At 38.7% G+C, this 14,865-nt stretch overlaps 1 protein-coding gene across 3 annotated transcripts in view; it reads left to right on the forward strand.

The window, feature by feature from the left end:
- Positions 1-11,899, forward strand: part of cpne5a (copine Va) — a 100,212-nt gene extending 88,313 nt beyond the window's left edge. For all 3 annotated transcript variants that reach the window (XM_015967756.3, XM_015967754.3, XM_070544638.1), the window contains 4 exons: positions 2,995-3,097; positions 9,744-9,801; positions 9,932-10,005; positions 11,312-11,899. In XM_015967756.3, coding sequence (XP_015823242.1) covers positions 2,995-3,097; positions 9,744-9,801; positions 9,932-10,005; positions 11,312-11,500 — 424 coding nt within the window. In that variant the 3' untranslated portion in view covers positions 11,501-11,899. The remainder of the gene's footprint in view (positions 1-2,994; positions 3,098-9,743; positions 9,802-9,931; positions 10,006-11,311) is intronic.
- The last annotated feature ends 2,966 nt before the right edge of the window (positions 11,900-14,865 follow it).

Consider the following 14,865-nt stretch of genomic DNA (forward strand, 5'->3'; position numbering starts at 1 on the left):
AGTTGTATTTGCAAAGTGCTTCTTTATGGGTCAGATAGTTTGAGTCAAGTTTGGATTCGCGCCGTTTCCTTTCTGTTCTCCTACATTCTTTCTTCTGTGATTTAACTGCGGTTAAACAGTGATTTAACTGATGAGACATTTCTCCATTGAGCCTTCTATTTGCCAGAGGATTTTTTCAATTTAACAGGAGCAATGTCATCCATTATTTTTGCCATACTTTAGTTAAACATTTCCAGCAAATGATCAGCGGTCTTTGGGACTGGGCTAGCAGATTTGACGAGTGCCTGCTCAAAGAGAGCATACGTTTCCTCATTTATAGCTCATTTTTTGATCATCACAAAGTTATTCTGGCGATAGGGAAACAAGCAGACGTCAATAAAGATACAACAGTGGTCGGATAAGGCTAAGTCCACAACAGATGTAGAGGCAGTGACACCCTTTGTGATGACAAGATCGAGTGTGTGGCCCTGAGAGTGAGTGGGGCCCTGTATATGTTGGGTCAGATTGAAGGTGTCAGTCAGAGCCAGAAAATCTCTTGTATGAGGGGTTTCAGGATTATCAACATGAATGTTATAGTCACCTGATAAAATAATGTTGTCAAAGTGAACACAGATTCCAGAAAGCAAATCACAGAATTCTTCAAGGAAAACTACGACTGGTTGATTAGGAGGTCTATAAACAGTTAGCAGCTGTGCTTTTGGACAACTTTGAAGGACAGCACAAATATATTCAAAAGAAGAATAATCTCCATAGGATAACTGTTTGCACTGGAGAGGCTTTGAAGATTTGAGCTATTCCTCCCCCACATCTATTTTCACAGTTGACACTCATGAAGCTATAGTCAGGGGGAGAAGACTCAATTAGGATAGTGTTGTAATTAACTGAATCAAGCCAAGTTTCGGTTAAAACAAATAAATCCAGTTTATATGCAGAGATAAGCTCATTGACTAAAAATGACTTTTTTATGAGTGACCTGATATTTATGTGGTGAAGTTGCTAACAGTTAGCTATACTGGTCGGAACGTTGTCTGCGGTTTCCTGGACTTTAAACCACCAACAGTCTTCCCCGTCGTGAGTCAAGGGGGGTGAGTCAATAAATATTAAGTGACAGTGTAACGTAGATCTGTCAGAATTTTCAAATCTTGGAGTTTCACCATCTATTTTCTATCAGAAGCTAACGCAGGAGGTAGGTGTAGGAGACTATTTTCATGTTCAGCCAGCATGAAACACTCACAGTGACTGCTTATAATCAAAAAATTCATAAAAAAGTTTTCTCAGTGTTCCACACCTTTAAACATGTTGTTGTTAAAGATGACCATTCTGTGAAACATTTGAATATTATTTTTAGCCAACATGCATCCAGAGTTAGTACTTATGAAGCAATAACCTGTGTAATATGAATTATAATAGTCTGTGTTTCTATCTAATCAGGTGACTTTAACTTTGTAGAAGAATGACGCCTAAACTAAATCTAGTTTATCAGTAACTTTGAAAAATACCTTTTATGCTTTGGATGTTTTACTTGCCTGCATCCATTCCTTCACATAATTTATGTTAAACTTTAAAGTACTTTGTAAAAACACTATTTTACAAAGTACATTTGGATTTAAATGTGACTATTTCTTAGCATTATCATAAATTTGAAAAAAAAAATGATCTAAACTTCTAAACTTTGATTCTGAGACAACTAAAAGCAAAATTTTAATAAATTCAAACATGTTGTCCACCAGAAACCCTACAAACACAAACGACCCTGAAGGACTTGTTAATTTATTTCAAGCATAAAAACGCAAGCAAGAAAAAGTCTCAGAAGGATTTTATGTGTAATAAAATGTCACGTCATGCTTGTAAACAGTGTTGGTTTGGAGCAATAGAAAATATTTATGGAGTTTTTTTGCAGCCTTTATGCCTAATATGTTCAGTATAGCCACGGGTGGAATAAACCCATTTTATTCTTCCATTATTATAATTATGAGGTTTTTTTTTTTTTTTACAAAAGTGGAACAAATCTCAAGAGATGCAAAAAAACAAAACAAAACAAAAAAAATCCAAACAAACAAGTGAGAAAGCTCCCCCTAAATCCAGTTATGAAAGGATTAGAATAAGACTTGACCATGATGGTGAGATGAGCTGGAAGCTGATATTCTCTCAGGTTAGCTGCTGTGAGCGAACCAATAAAGCATGTTAAAGGTTAGCTAGATGTTTATGCATGATGCATGTTGTTGTCCACATATAAAGCAGGATGATAAATGAGAAATACCCTTAATTTGCTCATTTTCTGCTGTGATTTGTGCAAAAATAGATTATACAGACATGACTTTGGTGCTTCACTTACTCCTTGTAATCTAAACGTCTCCACAGACCATCGCTCATCTTATTGTGAAGCCGCTGAGGAGGAATAATGTGTCTTTAATCTCTAAACACTGTTCATAGCTCTTTCTGCTGTCGCTGACGTGCGTGCCCTGTGATTAAAATGTCAGCCTGTTGCAGTCAAATTTATCAAACGGGTGTGAGAGCCGATGTCTCACCTCTGACCTGTCCTTGGCTCTGGCGATAATCCGTTGTGTTGTTCTCTTCTTTTGTTTCTCATCGAGTCTGCTCTTATGAGTGCTTGGCGATCAATAATGTTCTGAGAGAATAAGACTGCTGCACTTGCATAAACAGTTTAATACATTATTCATGGAGCAGCCCGCGATGGGCAATTGAAACTAGGACACGCTCTCTGTGGTGTCTCTGATGGTTTTTGTAATGGCGTCTGGAAAGACCTCTCAGATGTGAAGAGCTACAGCATGTTAGAATATTTTTTGACATGTTTTTATGACTCTTTTCTGTCACTCACTGAGGAAGGAAAGAACATGTTTTTAAAAATATTTTAATTTCTTTTATTGGAACCTATCTGGTTTATGCCAGGCTAAATCTTCTATGTGGAGCCACAAAGTTACATCAGTGTTTTCTGAATGAGGCGGCTGTGATTATTGATTTGTTTTGGCTCAGGTATGCAGAAGCTGTTCAGGATGGATCTCAGTACTTCGTCCTGCTCATCATCACGGATGGAGTCATCTCAGACATGGCTCAGACCAAGGAGGCCATCGTGAACGTGAGTGCAGCTGGATGATGTTGGCATTTCTGTAAAAACATCTTTGTTTACATGTAACGTGGTGATGCTGGATCTTATTTATGCTTCAAATGGATCACCTGATGTTTCTCCAACCTTTTGTCTGTTTTTGCCTGTTTGGCATGCGGTGTCATTGTATCTTGAAAAGGCTGCAGCGCTTTTTATGTGTGTGTTTGGTGAGTCATCATCATCCAGGTAAACCCTCACAGCGACAGCGCTCTGACCCCCAGCAGACTGGGTTTAAAGGGAATTTGCGACTGTTAATCAAACCATTCGAACAGCCACACCTTCCTTTTAAGATCTTGTCTGCTGCTCTGCTGCCACTGGGGACCAGGATTTCTGCCTTTAGAGCTAAAGCCTGGATGCACCTTTTCCACATGACATTCAACCTTTACTCTGCAGAGACAAAATAGAAATCAGGTTCCATGCAACACTCATGTCTGCAGGTTTCCGCTGTTCTACTTTAACATTGTTGCTGAAGATTGCATTAAACTGATGTAGCAATTGTAGTTTAATTACTGGTTTAAAGGAGAAGGCAGAAAAATGTATTGCACCTTAAGCCCCTCTATTTCCGTGATTACAGCTAGAAGCAATGCCTCTCATTGGTGAACGCACACCTCTAACAAGCCAACAGAGCTACAACAGGTTGTTTTGCAGTATTATGTTCATGTTATGCTGTTTATTTAAATATAAATGTATTTTAAAGGCATACTTGTCCATTAGAAAGGTCACCAACTCTGCATCGGTCTAGATACGTCCTCAAATGTACGTGAACACTCTGACATATGTGCCTAAACGGGTCCCTAATGCTATTGGTTAATGCTGAGCAGTGCTCAATCCATATAGCATAGCGATGTACGGGACAGGGACAGGCTTAACAAAAAAAAAAAAAAAAAAAAAACAAATGGCATAGTGTCTCCATTTTATCAGGGTATGAGTATCACTTTCACAGATTATTAAAAAAATTATACATAATTCCTGAAAGGTGGAAAACTCCAGATTGCTGTATTAAAAGGACAATGTGCAGTTTTCACCATTAATCTCCGAAAATATCCACAAAATTGTTGTTGAAAATGAATTAAATTATGCCTAGTTGTTGATAAATATTGGCGGCTTCATAACATATGACTATAAAAATCGGGTCTAAAATACATGGGAGCGGATATAAGTCTCTGGGCAACGCTATATTAGACATCATTTTTCTATGGAAGCCCGTGAGGACAAAATACATTTACTGATTTGTACCGAACGGTTACAAAACTTTCTCCAAAAACGTTGTTATTTTACACATTTATCTCTTCACTTATTGCCAATGATGAAAGGGAGTCTGGTGTGCTTGTCATTTTGCTGGAGGTTGAACGATCTGACGATGTACTTATTTGAAAATTGCGCTCCCAGGGATTTTTGACCTTAATGGCCATCCGTTGGTAAGATCCTACTCGAACACAAAAACATTGCTTGCTTGCAATGATTTAGGTATACACTGCCCCCTATCAGCAGGGAAAATACACACGGTCACTTCAACAGCAATAAATCTTTGTTTTATCAAATTATTTTCTTGTAAAACAGCATTTTCAACCACTTATCTTTCAATTTGTTGCAGCATTTCCTGGATTTCAACCATCAACATGAATATACTGGGCATCTCCTTTCCATAGGCTCCAATATCACGTTTTTGAGACCAATTGGGAGGTGGCCACCACCGCCATTTTGACCGTGTCACAGGTTCCGTCAAGCCCAGACAATTCCACAAAAGGGAAGAGAGGAGGAGCTGAGGGTGGGGCTGTAAGGCTGGGATCAACTGACGAACTAGCTATAAGCTAACCTGAAGCTAACCCTGGCTAACCCAAAGCTAACGCGGAGGTGGGAGCTAAGCTAACGGAGGTAGCAACCTAGCTACAACCGGAGTTAACTGTGCACAACACCAGAGCTTCTGAGTCAGAGATACGCCGGGCTGACCGCTGGGTAAAACCAGGTGGAACACAGAGGTCTCCGAGACCTCCATAAGCTGGCAGCCGCACAGCAGACAAGCACCGCTGCGATCTGAGATGCGCAGAGCTGCCGCTGGGGAGAACCAGGTGGAAAGGTTTCCAACCCAGAGCTCCACAAGCCGGCAGCCCGGCGCATCAAACAGAAGCCGCGATCAGACAGAGATGCGCCGAGCTGCAGGGAGAAACAGCCAGCATTCCGCACAGCAAACAGAAGCCGCAAAGCCAGGGGAGAAACGGGTGGAAAACATCGGTCTCCCGAGAGCTCCACAAGCCGATAGTCGGAACCCAGCTCCACAAACATGTTATATTTCAACCCATTTTCTAAAGTGCAGCATTATGTTAAATGCACTGGGTTTTACCCTATTACATTTAAATTTCATGGTTAAACAGTACATGTTAAAATCTAAGCTCAGCTCGGCAGTGACCTAAAATACATAAATATAATTTTACTTACCGAAAAAAATGAAGTGGAGACTCCTTGGATGCTCTATTAGTGCAATTCATGCCACAGCAAGTCATTTTGTTCAACAATTGCACTGAAAATATCAAAAAAAAGAATACACAAACTGTTAGGCCTGACTTGAGCGGAGCGGGACCGCAGCGAGAGTTTGGATTGTAGCATGTATTTATGACCCAAGCGCGGAGTGACTGACGCCGGGCAGATAAACATGTGTTTGCTCTAGGAGCCAAACCGTAACAGGCTAGTGAGCACGGCGACTCCAAAAGGAAACAAGCTGACTTACTATGAGTCAGCAGGGTGAGTAGCTTGGGCTGGTCTGGTCAGAACTGGTTAGAGTAATCCGGTAGGATTCGGTGAGGACTCGGAACATAGTCTGGATCGATGACAGAGTGATCTAGTGTTGTGCTGTACTTCCTTATGTAGACGTGTCGGGTGACGTGAGCCGGAAGGCTGGCGCTGGGAATGCTGGGTAGTGGAGTTGGACCGGGCTCTATGAGTGTGGGTTCCTCCGGGGGAGGATGTCGAGGGCTGAGAGGAAGGCAGCGTGACACAAACACAGAGACTCAAAATGCCAGAGCAGTTTCCAAGCCAGACCGAGGCTCTACTGAGGCCTTTCCACGGAGCTAGCTTTGTGGTCACGTGGGTCGGATGCTCATTCATTATACAGAATTTTAGGCTTTTAATACACTTAAACAGAAGAGTGAGGAAAAAAATTCACCCCTCTCAGAGTTGTCATGAGTGTAAACTAGATAATTTAAACAAAAAACGTGTTTTGGTACCAGGCTGTAAACATGTTTATTTCTGCTGTGAAATTGGTATTTTTAAAATGGGAGTCAATGAGGATTTGCTCGCTTCTGACACCAGCCCCCAGCGGATGAGGGTGGAACTGCAATTTTTGGTACTTCCGGGTTTGACTCAATTTTAGAGCTCCATTTTGGGGGTGCTTGATTTCAACCTATAAATATTAATTTAGAACACTTATAATGAAAAATAAATGTTCATTTTTGCTAAACTTGTTGTTGCTAACTGACCCAGCAACTCTCACGATAGTTTAACCTTTTAGATTAGTAAAACAACAAACATAGTTCAAAATGTAATAAACACAAGTGCATCCCATATTGAGCGGTTAACCCTTTAACTTCCACACAAAAATACTGAAAAAAAATAGTTTTTGTTCTATTTGGATAGTAAATGTGCATATGATATGGTATAAATCACACAAAACTATAGTAATATTATGATGCAAATAAAAAAAATTAAATAGTAAGGATTTTTATTTTCTAGATTTCTGTTTTCAGTCCTTTTTTATATAAGATATAGGGACGAATGTGTTCTACCACATGGTTGCCAGCCGGTTAAAGGGTTGTTGTGTAAAATATTCAAAAACAATCAATGAATAAATGGATAAATAAATTTATTTTATAAATCAAAAACAGCTGCGAGATCTTAATTAAATCTCCAAGTGCTTTATTGTGACTATTTTTATTTAGATTGATTTTTTTTATTCATATCTTTGTTTTCTACCAGGAGCAAAATTGAAGTATTGGAGTTAAGATAAAAAAAGAAAAGGAAAAAGACTGAATTGAACAAAATATCCCAAAAGCTTCTATATTATTAGGCGTTGTCACTTTAAACATTTTTCCTTTCAAATAAATAAAAATAACAGTTTTCCTCAATATAAGAAGAAGAAGAAGAAGAAGAAGAAGAAGAAGAAGAAGAAGAAGAAGAAGAAGAAGAAGAAGAAAATATAATTTCTATAGCGCCTCTCAAGATAAAAATCACGAGGCGCTTCACAAAAACAAAAAATGTAAAAATCTAAAAAGAATTTAGAAAATGGTTAAAAATATATTTAAAATGAGCAAAAATAGACAATTGAGATTAAAAAATGTAAAGAAAGAGAGAGAGTGAATAGGAAAGAGGGAAATCAGTGGATCCTGAGGAAGGTGGAATAGGTGGGGGGAGCAGAATAAAGAGAGAGTGGTGAAGAAGGTCATGCAAAATCCAGCTTGAAGAGGTGAGTCTTCAGCTGCTTTTTAAAGGAGTCCACTGAGTCCACTGATCTCAGGCTCAGGGGGAGAGAGTTCCAGCGTCTGGGGGCCACAGCAACACATGATCTGTCACCTTTGGTCTTTAGCCTGGTGCTGCACAACCAGTAGGCTTTGATCACTGGACCTCAGGGACCTGCTGGGGGTGTAGGGACTAAGAAGATCACCAATGTAAGATGGTGCTTGTCCATGTAAGGCCCTATAGACCAGAACCAGGATCTTGAAATGAACCCTGAAGTTGACTGGCAGCCAATGAAGCTGGAGGAGAAGCGGGGTGATGTGGCACCTTTTTCATCCTTGTCAGCATCAGATTGATGAGCGGTGAAATGTTTCTCATTTTTAGCATAAAAAATACGACTTGTGCTGTATTACAGGAGTTAAGTTACACATAGCTGTTCTTGTCTCTGGTCTGTGGGTCAGCCACTAAATAATCCGTCTGTTTTGACTGAAATGTTTGATATCAGAACCAGAACAGAGTTGTGTTGTGAGAGCGGCGAGTCTGGATCCAGACAAATTGAATGAGTGAGATCCCCAGAGTGACTTTACAGTACAGGGAAAGTAACAAATGGTGTAGAGTGAATAATTCAGCTCTGAAAGCAGAATTTGATCTGGCATTTATAGGTACTGCATGCACTCGCAGGTCCGCTGGAAAGGGGGCAAATTGAATATGAATCTTTTTCTGAGCTGGAGGAAGGGATTGTAAGGAGCAAGTCGAATGGAGGAAAGGATAAAATGGGAAAGAAGAGATGGAGAGGCGAAACTGATAAAGAACATGAAGGGGGTGGTCCTCTAACGTCTATTTACTCCTATCTGTGACAGGCCGCTCCCTGAAGGTTATTTTCTAGGAAAGCTGACCTACTTCTTACCCTGTAAAAGCATTTCTACCCCAAACATGCCTTTCATTCAAGCCGGAGCCCTCTCATTTCAGCTCAGTTTTAAAAAACAACATTAATTCTGACCAGACTGAGGAGTTACTGGCTAGTGTGAGTCTGAATCTTAACAAAACGCCAGTTTCAAAAATGTCATGACAGTTCAAGCAAATGCTAGTGTCATTTGTTTTTTCTAGCAGAAACATGAACACATTCCTGGTGGAAGAGACTGCACAGGAAGTGCTGCTGCTGATGATTTCCATGCAAAATAACCCACAACTACAGAGCACATTTAAATTTGTTCAGGGCCAGCCAGACGCCCACACATTTCCCTCAAATAAAGAAACACAAACTGACACATTTTTGACACTATTCTGAATATTTTTTTTAACATGCACACATTAAAGGTTATGTGCAGATTCCATCTGGATGATGTCTGCTGCTACCAGATTCACCACATCAGTCAGCTGAGGGTTATTTTTTTGTGGGGTCATCTTTTACCTCAGATGTGTTTTTTTGATGATGGAGGTATGAGAAAGACTTGTTTTTGCACTGGTGACTGATACACTGATGGTTTATAAAAGGTGGAATTGTACTCACAGGTGTCACATTCACTGCAGATGTCGCGCTTCAAATCATTTTCAGCATCATATCAAGCTTTAAAATAAAACCCCTTGTCTGAAAATGTTATGTTTTTGTTAAACGTTCCCTAAAAACCTTTTTAAAAACTTTTCAACCATTTTTGCGGCTGATGCAGCCGCCTCTTCCCGTTGTTTGCTCTGCCAAAACAATCACGGCTCACTAATGGTGCACCATACACAATCTGGTACCACAGAGTTGGACTGCTCCAGATAAGAGACGGCGGCTAAGTGCAGATACTGACAGACATAATGAGCTCTGTTTGGCATGTCTTGAATATAACAGGCGTCTGCAGCTGTAAACAGAACTAGCCACACTGGCAGTGTGGTGCAAAACAGACAATATGAGTGGTGGTTAGTTAAAATAATCAGTTATAGGCAGGATCAGTGCCAACCTGAGCTGAATAATGCCTCTTGTGTTTATCTTAACGCCCGGGACAACACAAACTGTGCAGCATAATGAGATGTGAGACAGTCAAGGAACTGGTTTCCTTTCATGCATAATTATCTCAATCTTATTTTATTCCTGGGGAGAAAGTGGTTGGAGGTTAGAGTTTACAGGCACACTTTTAGAAACGTAACCCCTCCATGTTCTGACTCATTGGTGATTATTTTTTTATTACAGGCAGCCAAACTTCCCATGTCCATCATTATAGTTGGAGTCGGCCAAGCTGAGTTTGATGGTGAGAAACTCGCAAAGATGCATCAAGTTGTCCGTTTCTTATTATTACAGTATATTTGGCTTGCATAGAGTCTTAAATGAACACATGCATCGTTGAAATGATCTGCCAGTAAGACATTTTCTCCTTGTAGCTATGGTTGAACTCGATGGTGACGACGTCAGAATCTCCTCCAGGGGAAAGTTGGCAGAGAGAGACATCGTTCAGGTAAAAGATTTCTAACATCTTACTCCGGTGTCAAATTACATTTAACATTTCCTAAAGGCTCAAAGAAAGGAAAGTGTCATTTTTTCCCTTTCTGTGAAGTATTTCTACACCCGTCCCTGGTTCTTGACAGCCTATAATAGACATAAGAGTCAAAAGAAATGGATTCCTTCAGCTTTAGCTCAAACAGCATAAAATAGTGAACTGAATGTGACTCAGAGTTTACATAGAGAAAATATTTCGATCACCTAGATGTAAATTTAATGATGAAATTGTGAGGGTAAAAATGTAAATTTCATTAGTTTTTTATGACATAAGAGGTTTCTAACTGCTCAGCTAGTTATTTTTAACACAGTGTTTTAGAGTTTTATTTTATTGTTTTATGTCTAAAAGAAAATGTTACAGTTTGGGTGAAAAAAAGACAGCTTAACAATAAAAGGTACATATTTGGAGAAGTTAATATTTAAAGTTTTGTTGTTTTGACTTCCAAATTCAGCTTTTTTTTTCATTTTCCCCTCAATCTCAGTGAATTAAATCCAGAGGTTTTTCAGATTTTTTTACTCTAAGAAATGAAGCTGTTCCATTAAACCTAATTATTTAAGTGTAAAGAGTATTATTTATTTACTTTTAGCATAACACCTATTACTTTTCATATACAAGCTACATGGTTTAGTTGGAACCAGTTGACAAAACTGGATGAAGTAAATTCAACATTTTATTTTTAGAGTGCACATAGAGCTCATTTGTTATTGAAAGCAGACTGAAAGGGTCAATCTATGTTGTAAAACTCATTTTCTGTTCAAATGATCATATAAAAGGTGAAAAAATGTAAGGGAATTGTGCATATTTATTTAGTATAATGAATAATTATCTTTTTAAATGCATTTAAGGAAAAAAACATGCGTAAAATATGCTTCCTGAACTCATTTGCTATATTATTCTTGTTTTCTGGAAATAATCAGATAATTAAAATCTTCAGAAGGAATCACAAATTAAAAACCATTTAGCTACAAATCGGTTACAGGAGTTTAGGATTTGTACCACCTGCAAATTTGAAAAAATTCTCATAATGTTTGTTTAAAATAAATTATATTTTTAACATTAATTATAAGATTTGGTCAGATATCTGCTGGTTGTTATCATCTAAGTCTAGAAAACAGTTTTTAGTATGGGAAATTTGATTATTAAAGCTAGTTTTCCAACCCAGCTGTCCCTACATCATACATTTGTTTTATTTTCAGAGGCTGCAGAGCCGATCCTTGTATAACACTTAAAGGTACTGATTGATTTCTTTCCCATGCTGCAACAGTTTGTACCGTTCAGAGACTACATGGACCGCACGGGCAACCACATCCTCAGCATGGCCCGGTTGGCTAAAGACGTCCTGGCTGAGATCCCTGAGCAGCTGATCTCCTACATGAAAAGCAGAGCCATCAAACCCAACCCGGTTCCTCCTGCTTACTCGACATGTGCCCCCCCAGAGACTGAATCGGTCTGACTGACTCCTCCACCTCCTCCACCACGCGACGCAGCTCAGCTATGCAGGAGTCCAGATGAATAGGAACTGGATGGAGAAGAAAATAAATGCTTTTGCGGTCCTTTTTAATAACCGAGAGAAACAAACAGATGATGGTTTGGGGTACAGGGACCGCTGTGGGAGAACCTGTTGATAATCAGCGAGTGTTTTCATCCCAGAGTCTTAAGGGTGAGAGCGCTGAGAGAAGGCCGTTGTCCAAAAGGATGTTTTCGATGTTTGCTGTCATGGATAAACTCGTAGAGAAGGGCCTGTGTGGAGATACGTTTGGGTGTGCCAGTGTGCATCTCGTTTGTGATCCCTTTTGGAGTCCGTGTGTTTGTTTAGAAAATCTTACGGAGACTAATTATTTATTTATTTATTTACTGCAGAGATGACTTATTGCTTTCAGGGGACTTTTAACGGTGTTGGGTGTTGAAGTTGTAAATATATATATATATATTGTAGTTTTCCATCAAATATTTTGTGAGCAGTGTAAGGACCCCCCCCCCCCCCCCCCCCATTTCTACTTTGGTAAAATTACCTGTAATATATAAGAGCATGTGATAAAAATCTAGAATCATTATAACTCATGTAGAATTTTCGCTCAGATGCTGTACTATCATGCAGATTTTTTCAGCGCCATGTCTTATACAAGGTATTTCTAATATTTCTACTAACAGAATGCACTAATTACTGTCAAAATAAAAGCACAAAGGTTCCAATGTTGATAAGATGAAACCCTTGATTTAAAAAAAACATTAAAAGTGGAAAGAATCCCATTTTATGTTTTTAACACGGCTATTAACATTAGAAACTGGAAGAATCGGAGAAGAAAAGGAGATGCATTATTTAAATATAGCTATGTTTACAGAGTCATGATTTTAAGCACACGCCCACTTTCCGTGTTGGGGTGCAAGAACGTAAACTCTGTTTTATGTTTCAGTGTGTTTGCACTTTGTTACCTGGAAATTATTTTCCCATTTAATTTTGAAAATTTGATCTCAATTTCAACTTTTTCTCCCTTCTTCAGGTTGTTTGTTTCTTTAGAGTGAAGTCTTTTAAAGAGAGATTTTAGGGCGCAGAGTGTTTTTATAAAGTCACCAAACAATTACTGGGAGAGTGCAAAGCTGTTTACTCAGTCTACCGAGTCTTTTTCGTTTTTAATTAACCTTACTATGGTTCTTTGTATAGCCCACCTAATCTCAGTTGACTTAATTTAACTTTTTTGGATTGACTATGATCAAATGTAGATTTTGCTTGTATTCATCCAGAGAGGACCATAAGATACTCCTGTTTTTATTCAAAACGAGTGTCTGTGTGCTGTAGGACTTGTCATTTTATGGTGAAGTTGAGACATGAACACACTTCAAACAGCAGGTGCTTAGGGACCGTCTGCAAACTGCAACTCCAGATAATACCAATAAAATGGATCCCTTCAAAATAAGATGTTTACTCTCAGTTATTATTAGATAAGCATGTTTGCGTTTTCCAGATGGTTCCTTCCCACTCATCTCAGTCAGAAGCACACAGACACCAATTCAATTCAATTCAATTTTATTTATATAGCGTCAAATCACGACAAGAGTCGTCTCAAGGCACTTCTCATAATAAACCAACGACTTGCGTTGACTGAATGTGTTGCTGTTTGGTGAGAATGAATTCATGATTTTATTTTTTTGGGGGGCCTAGAAGTGAGATTCTCTTTTACTTCTCTAAGTCGGAGTATTCTAAATGATTATCAAATCTTTAAAGAGCAAGGTCACTGAGATTTTTACTTGTTTTTGTTGAAATATGATCGTTCACTATGAGTTTAACCTGCAGGCTAAAGGTGAAAATAGTCTTTTACCCCTATTTCCCGCATTAGCCTCTGATAGAAAGTAGATGGGGAAGGCTGTTATTGATTTAGCACCCAGGAGCAGGGCATGTTTCAAGTAGTAGAAGCTAACCATTAGCATTAGCAACTCCACCACACAGCAGAGCCCCTCCAGACTTGAGTTATTTGTGGAGATAAAACATCAACATTGCAGAGTAAACTGAATAAGAGTTGCAATGCTGTTAGCCAATCAGAGGAGAGGTTTCCAAATATCAGGAACAAATACTCCAAAACCGGCTTTGTTCTGCTCCTCTCTGCTCTGGCTAACTTCTTGTGCCTGAAACAGGAGCGCCAGAGCTTTTATTCCACAGAGCTCGACTCACAAGTCATTAATTTACACTGGAGACCACTGACTAGGTAATAAATTATCAGTTCTTAACTTAATAATAATAATTTACCTCAAAGTTCCCAAACACATTGTTTTATTTCATTACACATCATCCCATTTAAACCTGCAACACTATTCATTTTCCTGAATTATTTAATCTATTTGTTAATATTTTTATAGTTTCTTCTTTTAGAAACTGTATAAAATAAAACTCATTCCTTCACTCTCTCCCAGTCCTCGATATCTTGATCCAAATGTGCCTACAGTATAAAAACATATCCACATTCGGTTAGCCAGGTGCAGCAGCAGTTCTCATATTTAATATTTACACACAGATCATGTTTAATCCCTTCCAGATTGGGATTGTCTCCATCATTGTTGTGTACTTTTTATACTTCCAGCTCTTCACTGATGATCTTTAGACTGATGAAAGTCACCATGTCAAGTCAAGACTTGTTTACAATTAATCTGCAGCTGTACATGTCACCTCCAGGACAAAGCAGAAACATTTTTGTGTATTGTTTGTATATTTTGTGCTGGTTTTACATAATTTAATTTAATTTAATTCTTTTCACTGGGCGGCAGTGGAGAATCTGAGTTTACACCGATTGTGCTGTCAGGATGTGATTCGATTTTTGTCTTATAATATTTTTACGTAACTCCCACAGACGTAAGTGCTCTCAAAAAGCTGAGAGGGTCTGTTGATTCTGCAAAAGGCACCAAACTCCTTGTGTCACTTGTCCAGACCTTTATTTTACTTTTCTTTTTCTTCTTGTAATGACATTTCTTCATTAGAAGACAATGCACAGTTTAATCTGCTTCCAAAATCCCTGGTTTAGTTGTGTAACACTCACTTATTACCTCTGCGCAAAGCCATTCAATCCAAAAGCAAATAATAGATTCATTACATGTTCACACATCTGCATGGAATTAGATTTGATTCTTAGAATAAAATGATAGAGGAGTAAATATCAGATTTTTTGTTTTATACTGAAAGTTTCGAATGACTCAGACTTTCTTTCTCAGAAGAAGTACAATTAGCAGCGTGAAGCTAATTAAATCTGCATCAAAATGCAGCTCGTGATCTATGTCTGAGGGGAAAAGAAGAAGCATGTGAACAGCAGATGTTGCAATTTTTCACTAAAA

The sequence above is a fragment of the Nothobranchius furzeri genome, chromosome 15 (genome assembly GCF_043380555.1).
Source record: "Nothobranchius furzeri strain GRZ-AD chromosome 15, NfurGRZ-RIMD1, whole genome shotgun sequence".
Lineage (NCBI taxonomy): Eukaryota > Metazoa > Chordata > Actinopteri > Cyprinodontiformes > Nothobranchiidae > Nothobranchius > Nothobranchius furzeri.